At 53.8% G+C, this 13,038-nt stretch overlaps 2 protein-coding genes across 6 annotated transcripts in view; one reads left to right on the top strand and one right to left on the bottom strand.

The window, feature by feature from the left end:
• The first annotated feature begins 333 nt into the window (after nt 1-333).
• Nucleotides 334-3,837, top strand: TMEM53 (transmembrane protein 53). Its single transcript, XM_038182720.2, has 3 exons — nt 334-466; nt 803-906; nt 2,808-3,837. The coding sequence occupies exons 1-3, from the start codon at nt 409-411 to the stop codon at nt 3,468-3,470; spliced, it is 825 nt and encodes a 274-aa protein (XP_038038648.1). The 5' UTR covers nt 334-408; the 3' UTR covers nt 3,471-3,837.
• A 3,597-nt stretch (nt 3,838-7,434) lies between these two features.
• RNF220 (ring finger protein 220) overlaps nt 7,435-13,038 on the bottom strand; it is a 186,734-nt gene continuing 181,130 nt past the window's right edge. For all 5 annotated transcript variants that reach the window (XM_072041821.1, XM_072041822.1, XM_027463634.3 and 2 more), the window contains one exon: nt 7,435-10,251. In XM_072041821.1, coding sequence (XP_071897922.1) covers nt 10,180-10,251 — 72 coding nt within the window. In that variant the 3' untranslated portion in view covers nt 7,435-10,179. The remainder of the gene's footprint in view (nt 10,252-13,038) is intronic.

Genomic DNA, 13,038 nt, shown 5'->3' with positions numbered 1-13,038 from the left:
GCCCCCCCTCAGGGGGCCCCGTCCCCTCAGACCCCGCCGGGCCCCCCCCGGCCCCCTCAGACCCCTCCGCCCCCGGCCCCGCCGCCCCCGACCCTGAGGGGGCGCCCGCTTCCCCTCAGGATGATGGACACCTCCCCGCAGCCAATCGCGAGCCGCCTCCCCCTCCCCTCGGCCCAATGGGCGGCCCGCTTTCCCCCCAGGTGGGCGGGGCTCCCGGCCGCCGGCGGTTGCTAAGGCCGCGTCGCTAAGGAAACGGGAGGCGGGGCGGCGGGAGGCAGAACGAGGCTGGGGCGGCCGCTCTGTGATCCTATTGGCTACGGGAGGCGCGGGGGGGCGGGGCTTCCGGTGGGGAGAGCGGAAGCGGAGGGAGGAGGAGGAGGAGGAGGAGGAGGAGGAGAGGAGGCGGCCATGGGGGCGCGCGGGCTGGAGGCCGCTGTGGTGGAGCTGGCGGCGGGGGAGGCCCGCGGTGGGCACCGGGAGGGATGGGAGGGGGCCGGGAGCGGGGTCTGGGGGTGCTGGGCGTGAGGGGGGGACCACAAGGGCAGGGGGGAGCCTCAGGGGGTGGGGGGCCTGTGGGGGGCCTGTGGGGGTCTGTGGGGGGTCTGTGGGGGGCCTATGGGGGGCTGTGGGGGCCTGTGGGGGCCTGTGAGGGGCCTGTGGAGGCCTGTGAGGGGTCTATGAGGGCCTGTGGGGGGCCTGTGGGGGGCTGTGGGGGCCTGTGGGGGCCTGTGGGGGGCCTATGGGGTTCTGTGGGGTCCGTGCGGTGAGCGGGGGGAGCTGACGGTGCCGTTCTGTGTTCCAGGGAGCGCCGCGGAGACCGGCTGCCAGCCCGTGGTGATCCTGCTGGGCTGGGCGGGCTGCCAGGACAGGTACCTGGCTAAGTACAGTGCGATCTACAGCCAGAAGGTGAGCGGCTCGCCTCCTCGTCTCTGCTCGCATCCTGGGGAGATCCCTGCTTCGTGTTCCCGTGGTGAAACGGCTCTGAAAGGCCCTGTCTGGGGTCGCTGGGAGGTGCGGGTGGGTTCTGGGTGTCACTGAGAGCTCCCAGCGTCCAGGAGCCGAGGGGGTGTTATCTGGTAGCTGCTGGTGTCACCTTTGTGCACACAACATAAAAATGCTTCTGGGAGAGGCTTTCTGCTGTTCTGCAAACCACTGGGCCGGCCTTGAAATAGGGTGTTAAAGCTGGGAGATTATTTGTGAAGGATGTGAACTGCATTAGCTGTTTTAGGGGAAAAACACATTTACTGCCAGCTGACAGGGCACAGCACAGGCTCAGCAAGGCCAGGCTGAGGAGTGACAGCATATCAGCATCTGTCATCCCGCCAGCTCTTCCCTTCTGTAAAATTAATCCATAAAAATGTCACAGCTCCAATTTGTTATATCCCATCTGTGAAGCAGATGCCCTGTGATAGGAATACCTGCCCACTGGTGACTCCTTGTTTTTGAACTAGAGAGGTGTGTCCCCATGGCAGTTCCCTAAGTTATGGACTCCTTCTCACTAATGCTGTATTTTACCTGAGTGACCCCAGCTTGTGGTATTGGGACCCAGTAAAACACCAAACCTTTTTTTTTTGTCTGTCAGCATACAGAAATCTTGTATTTATCTAAATCTGTTTCAGCTATAGATGGCGAAGTTTATACATTAACAAGCGTATTGTTAATGTGTAATCCAGCATAAGAGTCATGAATTGGCTTGTTCTAGCAAAGAATTAATTGTTAAGCAATTACTGTAAGTAAAACATGCTACTGATCAGGTGAGGAGCGCGTTACGTGGCAGCGTGCCAGCTGCTGTGGAAGTACTTCTCTATCAGAAAGGTGTTGGTAGTGGGAAAGGGCAGAAAAAAAGCTTCTCTTAGCTCCCTAGTGAGGAAGTGGCTGCAACCATGGAAAGATGGTATAGAAAACTTTGATTAAAGCACTCGGTATCCTCTCTTCTGCTTAGTTTGCTGCCCAGGGAGCTCTGGGAGGAAGGGCTGTCTTCATGCTTTTACCTCGTGTTTGTCAGTGTGCAGCGTCAATCTGTTTAGGTGACAGGGAAGATCTAAAGCATTTATCAGTGCAGTTCCACCTGCTCCATATAGGAACTCCTCTGAGATTCTGTTTCCTGATCGACACCTAAGTATAAGGTCTGAACTGTAAAGGCAGACTGCTCAGGAGATCTAAGTCTCCTCTGAAGCAATGCTTCTCAGTTGCGCAGCTAGGGAGTTTCAGAAAGGCTTGTGAAAATCATCTCAGTGTTGATCACAGTGGAGTCTTAAAGGATGGCTGCAAATGAGTGCTACCCAAGAAAAGGAAGAAGTTCCACTTCCTTCTTACGTTTGTTTCAGTGTCATGAACTAGATGTGTATCAGAGCAGGCCGTTCTTGCCAAAATGACTGATGCTGCAAGGCTTGTGAGTTGGGGAGAGGGCCTGTTTTCTCTTCCTGGGTGAGGACTGACGCTAAGTGTGGGTGGTCATGTCCCCAGGGGCTGTACCAGTTAGCACAGGATTTGAAAGGATCTGGAACGTCATCAAACCCAGGCCTGCTGCTGTTGCAGAAACCTTTTCATTAGTCTTTGTACTGTTATGATTTATGGAATCCTATTCATAGAATATCCTGAGTTGGAAGGGACCCAGAAGGATTATCAGGGCCCAGCTCCTTTCATACTGGTGATTTGCGAATAACACTGACGAGTTTCTCCTGGCCCTGTGGTTTCTGTTGGAAATCTACCTCAAATGTTCATGTTTTGCTCTACTGCTGCTTGCCTACTCTGTAACTTACAGCCCAGCCCAAACGTGTTGGGTGGTCTCTTTTTGTTCTGCCTAGGGGTGCACCGTCATCCGCTACACGGCTCCGTGGAGGACGGTGTTCTTCTCCGAGAGCTTTGGCATCCGATCCCTCCGGACCCCGGCCAGGAGGCTCCTGGAGCTGCTCTTTGCCCACAGCATTGACCACCGGCCCGTGCTGTTCCACGTCTTCAGCAACGGCGGCGTCATGCTGTACCGCTACATCCTCGAGGCGCTGCACACTCAGCGGCCCTTTCAGCACCTCAAAGTCCTGGGCACCATTTTTGACAGCGCCCCCGGCAGAAGAAACTTGAGAGGAAGCCTTCGCGCCTTGGCGGCTGTCCTGGTATCCATGAACGTGCTGCTCAGGTACTTCCTCATCTTCGCTTTTGCTACCACGGTCGTCGTGCTGCGGATCCTGCTGTACCCCCTCACCCGCTTCATCCACGAGAGCCATTACGACGCCCTGCTGAAGGCGCCCTCGCGGTGGCCCGAGCTGTACCTCTACTCACAGGCGGACGCCGTCATCAGCGCCCACGATGTGAAGCACATGGCAGATGCCCGGCAGCAGCTTGGCGTCCCCGTGAGAGCTGTGGACTTCTCAGATTCGGCTCACGTCAGCCACATGCGGGCGTATCCCACCTACTACAGCAACCTCTGTGTGACTTTCCTCTCTGACTGTGTCAGGGGCTCACCTCGTTAGCGTGATGACCTCAGATTACACGGGAAATGCCACCCCCTCTCCCTTTATGTCTTTGAGGGGAGGAAAGTGTAGAGATTTCTTAGGCACTTTTTTTTTTTTTTGGCTTCTGCTGCAAAGCTGAAAGCCTCCAGTCTGTCTTTGAGCCAGCCACCTCATGGCAAAAAGTTGATTTGCAGTAATTTAAAGAACTGAAAGTGAAATTCTAGCACGGTGTGGTAGTTGGGGTGTCACTGACCAGAATTTCACGAGGAGTGTTGTTTCTTCCTGTCTCGTGGTGTTCCCTGCTTTCCGTGTGTCCTTGTTCCAGATGTCCAATGTACACGTTCTGTTGCCTTGTACTGATACAGCAATACAGCTCTTCAATGTCTTTGTGGTTTTCCTCTCTGCTATTTCTTTTATCTTGCAGCTGCAAGGTTTCCCTCTTCTCTCAGCACTGCTTGGTTCTGTTAAAGGGCGGAGAGGGCAGCCAGAGCTCTGATTCCGTGGCCCCGGGGTGGAGCTCAAATGTTTGTGATAACTTTTGTGTTCTTCAACCAAAAATTCTGTTAAGCTTTTTTTTGGATGTGTGTTGTCTTGTTTCTCCTCTTTCTTGTCTGTTGTGTGTTCTCCCAGGTAATTTTTGTTTTCTTGGATTAGTGCTCATCTATTACTGCGTTTCTTTGAGCAGCCAGGATTGTGCATCTAGAAATGCCGGGATACTGGCACAGCTGTAACCCAGAAGACCTCAGAAACGGAAAGGTGGAACTGCAGAGAAAAATGAAAGTGTCTTTTGGAGCTGTGATTTATACTGCGTGTTGCTTAAATCACTTCCATCCAGCTAACCCACAAATGACCATGAAATTCAATGTTTTCCCCCATAACATTCTCTCCGGATGATCAGTCTTTGCTGTCCCTGCAGCGTGTACTGGTAATACAAGAAACAAATTCCCTCCACCTAGCGAAAAGGCAGCTCGCTGCGCTGCACTTCAGCCATGCTTGAGTTTTGTTGCTTATTTGGGGGAGAAGGGGGGATAAAGGCAGAGAATAGCTTGCTAATAACATGTTTACCTCATGTCACAGCACTGCAAGCTAATTACAGACATGGTGGACAGGATTAACCAGCTTTAAATCCTTAGTCAGAAATTGGCAGGGCAGGCCCTGGAGGGCTCTGGTACGGCCTGTTTGAACAAGGGTCTGCCCTTTTGAGGCAGGAATGTGGAAAAAAGGATTTCTACAGAGGATTTCTACAGAAGACATTCACTGCCTGTGGGCTGGTGCGCCTGCTGTGCCTGACTCACCCACCTTTGGGTGCCGTCACCTGCCAATTAGCAAGCACTCGCTGTTCTTAATTGAAACACAGGCAGAGAGAGAGCTCTGGAGAAGCACCAGGAACGTTTGGAAGTTTGGAACCAGAACCATAACACGTGGAAAGTGCACAGGGTGAGCTGTGGTCAGTGGCTGGAACAACTGTTTTTAGCAGGCCAGTGTCGCAGTGCTTATTTAGAGTAACCCTGTGTCAGGTGAGGTCTGGGGTGTACAGGACGTGTGAGAATTAGCTGAGAAGGGTCTGATAGTCTGGCAAGCCTTCACTTTTTGAAGTGAAAACTGGCTGCGAGCACAGGAGCCTTGCTGCTTGGGGCTACCCTGTGGTATGAGCCTCCAGTGTGCTCTTTCTCTTGGGGAGAAAAAAACAGTTTCTGGGGTTTGGACCTGTAAAATTCAGCTGTGGTCCCCTATCCCAGAAAGCCCATCATTAAAGTGGTTCGTGCTGTCAGTGCTGAGCTGTGATCTGTGCTCCTGCCTTCCTGGAGAGCTGATCTCTGCTTTATCTTCCTTCTGAGCATCCAGCCTGTTTGGGGGACTGAGAGATTGCAGGGAGCAGAGGTGGGAAAGGCTGTTTAACTAGTGGTTACCCTCACGCTGATTTCTGCGAGTCTGGTATTTATAGAACAGTTAAACACTTCATAACAGACACCTCTGAATTAACGCAGTGGTGCTGGGCTGGGAATCTGCTGCTCCTGTTTATAGCTGTGGGTGCTGAGCAGAGATGTTCCAGAAATGTGTTTTATTTCGAGGAAAAACCTGCTTTGGTGGCTGGGGGAGCCCCAGCAGGTGGCAGCAGCTCCCGTCAGTCCTCCGAGCAGGGTGACTTGGGCTGCTTTTTCTGGGAGCTGTCAGGAGAAGGGAAAAAGCTCGCTGAGGTCTGGGGGTGCCCTAAGCTCTGCCCTAAGCTCCCCCTGGGGAAGCACAAATGCGGGTGGGAGCTGGAATTGAGCAGGATGCACGGAAAGGAGGGTGTAGGGAACCACAGGGGGAAGTTTTATGCTCTGATGGGATTAAAATAAACTGGGACAGCAGGGGCGTGACTCAGCCCAGCACATCCCGCCTGCCTGAGAGCATCTCCTGAAACAAATCCCAAGCTGGGGAAGGGAAACCAGCAAGGGCAAAACTCAGCAGTTAGGAACAACACGGTGCAGGGGGGGCTGTGGCTGTGAGCAGGTGCCCCCCCTGTGTTCTCCATCCCCTTCCCATGAACTTGGGGCCCCCTTCCCCTCCTCTCCGCAGCCAGGCATGGGGTAGGGGGGTGACACACACAGCTCCATTTGGTCACCCTCCCCAAACCCACCGGGGCTCGGGCAGCCCCTGCCCTCCCCGGGTGATGGATGAGCTGACAATAGGGTATTGATAAGGAATTAACCTTGAGCCCTGCTCGCTTCGGTGTCGATAGAGCAGGAGCCAAGTACACAGCTTTGATCGGAAATCTCTGCTCGGCCCCCGCTGCCTCTGCACCCATCGATGTGGGGGGAGCCGTGACGGTGCCCCCAGCCCTGGGGAGGACACGGGGGGCTGTGAAGCCCCCCAAGGCCTGGTCACAGCCCCCCCACTGGGATGGGGGTGCCCGGGGTCCCTCCTGGCTCCTGCCGAGCCCCAGCCCCGTGTTGTAGGGTGGGGGCGGACACCAAGGCCCCCCAAAGGGCCTGGGCCAGCCCTGCCCTGGCCGCCACTCGGAGCAGTTTGTTTAATTAAGTGTTTTGCCTAATGGGATTGCCTCATTTCCATAACAAACTGGCGGGCTGTCATTAGGTGGGCTCCCTCATTCATTACTGTTAATTAGATATGGATCCCCCAGAAGGCGGTGCGGGGTGATGAACGAGGCCCCTGACACACGCTATTACACATTAGCATTTTCTCAATACACCCGATACATCACGGCCCTCCGCTTCCTAAAGATATTTTAAATAAAATATTAGCAGCCTGCTGGGGAGGGGGCGAGGTGTGTGTGTGTGGGGGGGTTCCTGCCCCTCACCCTGCCCTCAAAGCCTCTTTTGGGTGCGGAGAGGGGCCAAACTCCCCCCTGCTGCCTGGGCAGATGGGGAGCGGGGGCTGTGGGCCTGGGGACCCTCACTGTAACCCCCCCTTGCTGCTCAGCACCCTGTCCCAGGGGACTAAACCATGGGTTGGGGGTTGGAAGCCCCCCTCTGACCCGTTTGTACACCGAAAGCATTGGCGCCAGCCCCACAATGAGGGTTGGGGGTGACCCCCCCCCCATTACCCGCTCTCCCTGCTGTCAGGGTAACCCTACACGGCGCCGCTGGTCCCTAATGCAGGACGTATAGATCTGTTGGGGCTGGGAGCCTCCAGCACGTCCCAAATTCCCCCGGCCAAATAATGCACAGCTGCCCAGACTATGTTATTGGGGACCCCAAAGGCCGTGCCCTTCGCCCTGCACCCCTGGCCCTGGCTGGGGGACAAGCTGGGGGCCCAGCCATGGTGGGCACTGCGGGGGAATGTTGGGTCCCAAAAGGGTTTGGGGTTTGGGGGGTCAACCTGGCATCCCCCTGCGTCCATCCCTTGGGTCCTGCACCCCAAAAAAGGGTCTGGGCACGCCTTTGGGGTGCAGAGCTGCCACCGGCACCTCCCGGGGTTCTCTGGTCCCACTCGCCTGCAAAGGGAAAGACACGAGAGCACGGCGGGCGCGCCCGAGAAGATTTATACTTGTTTAATTAATGTCAAATGTAGTTTACAAACGGGAGTGACAAGTACCTCTTTGTATAATATACACCGACACACAATCATCGACACACCGGAATAGCGCTTTGTGCAACTGGGATTCTTTGGGCAAAGATAGGTAACTCCAATCTTCTTTTTTTTTTTTCTTTTTTTTTTTTTTCTTTTCTTTTTTTAAATGGTTTAAACTCGTTACAGAAGAGGGGAAGCGGCGGGTGCCTGATACAAAACGAGACGTCTCCCCCCCAATCCTTCCCCCCCTTCAGGCCCCCCCCTTGAAAACAGGGGATGGCTTTACAATAAAAAAAAACAAAACAATAATTAAAAAAAAAAAAGAAAAAAAAGAAAAAAAAAAGAACCAAAACAAAGAAACAATGACTAGTTACACATGGTTTTACACACAGGTACACAGAGCACGCGGCTGGTCCACAACATCCACCAGAAACCCTGCCTCCAAAGCAGGGCCAGGTGGGGGCCCTGCCCTCTCCCCCCCCAGCCCTTCAGGCCACCCCAAATTTGTTCCCGCACCATTTTTCTCCACTTTCTGCATGCCTGCCCGGCCCTGGGGGCTCACTGGCAATATCAGCCCCGCACCACAGCCCCTTCCAAGCCCTCAGCACCCTGGGGAGGGCAGGAGCCCCCCACCACGGCTCAGCTTCCCCCGGTCCCCCAAGGGCCCCCCAGCAGCTGCCCCGTGGCTGAGCCCCAGGAAGCTGAGTTGGGAAGTGTTGTTTTTTTTGCCAAGATGTTTCTAAAATACAGCTCCTTCGGTTGGTTTGGGTTTGGGGGGATGGAGTGGGATCCACCCGGGGTCACTGAGGAGACACTGAGGGAAACGGCTGCTCTATAAAAAAAAGCATGGAGCTGATGGCACGGAGTGGCAGGGGGACCTTCGCACCGTGCCCCAGCCAAGCCCTCTCCATCCTCCAGCTCTGGGCACCCAGTGGTGCCTTGAAACGCCCGTTGCTCTGCCTCATGTTGCCAGCATGGGAGCTGCTGGGGTCACCCTGCAGGATCAGGGGGAGATGAACGTCCCCAGCTCCCTGTCCTCCTGTTTCGGGGAGCCCCAAGGACCCTGCAGTGAGCTGGGGCAGGGCTGCGCTGGGAGCTCTCCGCGCTGCGGGCACGCGTTCGCCTTGGGAAGCGGCTTGGCATCTGTTTCTTGGGTCCTGAAAACCAAAAATAAACAACAGAACAGGCCAGATGGCAGCTTTGGTTAAGGCTGAGGATGTGGGTGATAGGGACAAGCGTGACCGCGTGGAAGAAGCCGGGGCCGCGGGGAACCTCCGGCAGCATCTCTGCTCGCCGCCGTCCTCTCGCTCCGTGGGCGAGCCTTGGGGTGCCCGTGGGGACGAGGAGCTGGGGCTGGCCGGGCTCTGTGCCCCAGCCCTAAACCCTCTCTGCTCTTCTGCAGGAGGCAGGCTCACGGGGAGCCCCGCAGCAGCGTGCCCGCGGTCCTGCCTCGTGGCACCCGCAGCGAGCGGAGTCCTCGGCTGGAGGGGAGGGAAGCAAAGCAAAGCTGAGCCGGTGGCCCTGGAGGAGAGAAAGGGGGTTAAACCGGAGCCTCGGGCAGGGATTCATGGCCAGGAGGGTGGGCAGCGTCCTGCCAGGCTGCCCCGCTCTGCTCGCCCCTTCCTCGCCTGGGGAGGGCGAAAGGGGCCGAGCTGCAGCCCCCCGGCCTGCCCTGGCCCCCGGCGAGGAGTTAAAAGCCGTGTCGTTCCGGGGATAATGATTCTATTATAAATAGCCCCATTAGCTACAACTAATGACAAAAATCCACCTCCTCTACTCCCCATAAGTTCTGTAAGTTATGGGCAATGCTACAGCCATTACTAAAAGCTGTTAACTTCATATCTGAATGAGGAAATATACACCACAGAACATTAAACCATTTATATTATATATATGTATATATATACTTTTTTTAAACTAATGACTTTAATGCCAAAACTTTGCTGAACCAAGAAAAATATGGGTTTAATGTTCTCTGCTCATTTTTTTTTTCTTCTTTAAAAAAAATACAACCCAAAAAAAAGAAAGGGAAACTTATTAGTATGTAATGTTTGAGTCTATCCCATTTATACACAACATTGTAAACATATATAATCTATATTACATGTGCTTCATTTCTGCCTGGGTGTGGTTTTTTCTTTAAACCTTTTTTTTTTTTATCACTAGAACACCACAAAAAGAAAAAACAAAACAGAACAGAACCAAACCAAAAACCAAACCAAAACAAATGAAAAAAAAAAAACAAACAAAAACAAAAAACAACCAAAAACTGAACAAAGAACACAAGTTACAGGTTATTTAACATCTTTCTGTCAAGGGTCCCTTCCCCAGCCTCCTGGGGTCAGAGTGGTCACAACACAGTCCAAAGGAGGGCTCACGAGCCATCCGCGATGCAAAGCCAGCTCCAGGGAACGGGTGGGTGGGGAATACTGGTTTTAAAAAAGGGGGCTTCACAACAAAGGGTTTGGTTTCGCCCGCTGCAGATGCTGAAGGAGACCTCCACACGCGGGACCTGGGAGCCGAGGCTCCCCGCTGCTCCTGTGTCCTCAAGTCCATGTCTGGAGTCTCTGTTTTTTTTTTTTTTTTGTTTCGTTTCGTTAATTTTTAAAACGTCTTTTTTTTGTTTGTTGTTGTTGTTGCCGTCGTTCTTCTCCCCCTTGGTGTGATGAGCTGAGCCGAGTAGCTGGGTCCCGCCCTCCTGCTGGGTCCTTCATAAGTAGATGCGCCGAAGGTCTCCAGGAGACGTGATGGTGTTGCACTGGGGACAGAGCTTCTTGGCACCCTGCAACCAGCAGATGAGACAGAGTGAGAGCAGATAGGCAGTGGGGGACAACACAAAGCACCCTACCCTCGGCGTGGGGCGCTGGTGAGAGCAGGGCCACCCCCAGCACGGCGTTCAGGAGATGGAAGCAGTCCCGGTGAGGTCGCATTGCCCATCTCAGGGAGCGCCTCTGCCATCCTGAGAAAGCCCCTGGGATGCTGGCGTGCAGGAAAACCGAGTCTGTTCTGCCCAGGTGAACTGGAACCGGCAAACTCTGCGGTGATGGGAGGCTGCCACGAGCACTACATGGAGTAAAACAGCGGTGGATGTGCCATCTGTCACCCAGCCTGACAGCAAGAGGCTGTTAACAAGCCTCAGGACCGGGGTCAGCAGAAGCTGGTCACCGTTAGACTGGCAGCCATGGCAGGCAGGTGATGGGAAAAATGACAGAAAGGCATCTGTGCTGCGAGGCAGCCTCCCACCTGCAGCACCAGCAGTGCAGGAGATGGGGATGCCAGTCAGGTTTGCTCTGCAGTCTGGTAGCACCAAAAAGCCCCCCCAGACGAGCCGAATCAAACATTCCTGGGGATGTTTGGCTGTAGGTGGGCGGGGAGGAGCACTGAGCCCCCTGACATTGATTTTGGCTAAAAGCAAACCTCAGGTGCTGCCATCTCCCTGCCTTGCATCTTGCACCCCATTCTGGGATCTGGAGGTGGGCTGGAAGAGCTGCAGGCTGACGTGTGGTCCTTCTGCCTGGGGTAACCTCCCTGGCACAGGCAAAGCAGCCAAACATCAGAAATTTAAGGACAGATTCCCTGGAAGCCACCCTGCCCAGGTCTTCAGTAGCAAAGCGAGATCAGGTACACGATTCCTTCACACCCTGGGGAAAGGGAAGACGGGTGGATTCACCCCGCCAGCCCCCAGGATCTCAGCCACGCCAGAAGGCAGGACCCAACCACAGGCAGCCCGACCCCCTGCGGTAATTCCTCTAAGAACTACTTGACTCGACCACAGCCGTGTAGGACCACAGCGGGTGGTGTTCCCCCTGCACACGGGGAGGGCTCATCTCGAGCTCTGAAGCCCGGGGACCTCGGAGGGAGCAGCAGGCTGGCTGCGTGTGGCACGCCGAGGCCCAGGTCCCCAGGTCTCCCTGGTACTTACGCTTGGTATTAAATAGTTCAAGCAAAAATAATGACTTTGGACCCCGGGGGGAAACCTTTTCCTTTTTTTTATTTTTTTAAATGAAACTGTCATCCTCTGCACACATCAGCGTGTGTGTTAAATTCAGAGCTAAGTCCTGATTTTTCCTTTTCAGGTTGAAATTGCTTAGAACCCTGTTCTTTACATCTGACTTTCAGTGGAGGTGTGCAACATTTATTGGCACCAGCATTTAAGCTCCTCTCTCTTGCAGAAAGGCACGTAAGCTTGTACATACACACATGCTGGCACAGGCACAATGAAAAAGCATTTGCTCCCCCACTGCTCACCTGCCAGCTGGGGTTACTAAACTTTTCCCTTGAAATAAAAATGCTGTGCAATAATAAGTCCCACCTGTCGGCCATTTCTTTCTTTCTTTTTTTTCTTTTTTTTTTTTTTTCCAGGTCCTTCTGCTCCTTTCATCATCGCTTCATGGAAAAGCCTTGATGTGTTATAGCTGCGTGTGCTAGAGTAAAGGCCACCTCAGCTTTTCCATTATAAACCCCAGTTTTGAGGGGTTTATAAAACTCTGCTGCAAGAAGTTTGCTCCGGGGCTGTTACAAAGCAAGGCAAAGGGGCTGGAACCAGGCTGGAGTTTATTTTTTCTCCTCCTTTCTTAATTAAAATTTGGCAAGTGATTGATCCACAATACAGGCTAATCACTTGGGGTAGTGGTTTGAAAAATACATTAACGAGAGCTGAGATGTTGAGAAGTCATTAGGGCTCGCATGGTGCCAGGAAGGATTGGGAGTATTTTGTCTTAAAAGTTGCCTCTTAAAAAAAAAAAAAACACAAAAAGACTTGCGTGACGTCTGCTATAAATTGGCTAAAGCAACAAGACTCAAAAGGAAGGGCTTAGGCACTTCCCGCTGTCCTGTGGGCCTAAAAATGGGCAATTTCCAAGCAGAACGTGCTACCAGGCACAGAGAAGAAAGAAATGCACACAGAGCAACTTCGCCTACGCGGTGCCACCACCGAGCCTGGCTCAGGGCTGTTCTGTGGGGAGGAGAACCAAGGCAGGGAGATGACAGCAGGGGCCAGCTTCTGCCAGGAGAGGAGCTGAACTCCAGGATCCAGCTCTCAGTCAAGGCCCTTCTCCTCTCTGTGAGTGCTGACTCAGGAAGTCCCCACGTTGCTGGAGGTGCTGAGGAATCACCTAGAAGGATTGCTCTCTGTCCGCATCATTTCTTACAAAAATACCGCAGCCTGCATGGGACGCACGGTGTTATAGCCTCGAAAAAGCTAAAAGGCTAAAAAACTAGCCGTGTGATCTGCCACAGGTATAAACGTGTCAGCTGCACAGGATACGTGTCTATTGATGGATCCCCTGGAAGCACGTTCCGTGATGAAGAAGGCTTTTTAAAAGGGATTTTTTCCTGCTCTTGCAGTCGTCATTTTCAAACAAGCCCAAGACAGGCAAGTAGAAGCCTGGGGGCAGCACACGCACAGAGGAAATGCTGGACCTGGCTGCATGGGCAAGAGGGGAAATCAGCAAACCCCACCTGCTCAAATAAACCTGCCCCTGAATGCCTGCACCCACTAACAACAGCTCCAACCACGGACAAACAGCAGTCTGACCTCACTTTAATTCGATTTACTCCGTAAGGGAGG

This window comes from Anas platyrhynchos, chromosome 8 (genome assembly GCF_047663525.1).
Source record: "Anas platyrhynchos isolate ZD024472 breed Pekin duck chromosome 8, IASCAAS_PekinDuck_T2T, whole genome shotgun sequence".
Taxonomy (NCBI): Eukaryota; Metazoa; Chordata; class Aves; order Anseriformes; family Anatidae; genus Anas; species Anas platyrhynchos.
This window is presented reverse-complemented; position numbering and strand designations above follow the sequence as displayed.

Coding starts and splice junctions, on each gene's coding strand:
- TMEM53 (XM_038182720.2), top strand. CDS start 409: ATGGGGGCGCGCGGGCTGGAGGCCGCTGTGGTGGAGCTGGCGGCGGGG. Junction 467..802: donor GGCGGCGGGGGAGGCCCGCG/GTGGGCACCGGG, acceptor TCTGTGTTCCAG/GGAGCGCCGCGGAGACCGGC. Junction 907..2,807: donor GTGCGATCTACAGCCAGAAG/GTGAGCGGCTCG, acceptor TGTTCTGCCTAG/GGGTGCACCGTCATCCGCTA.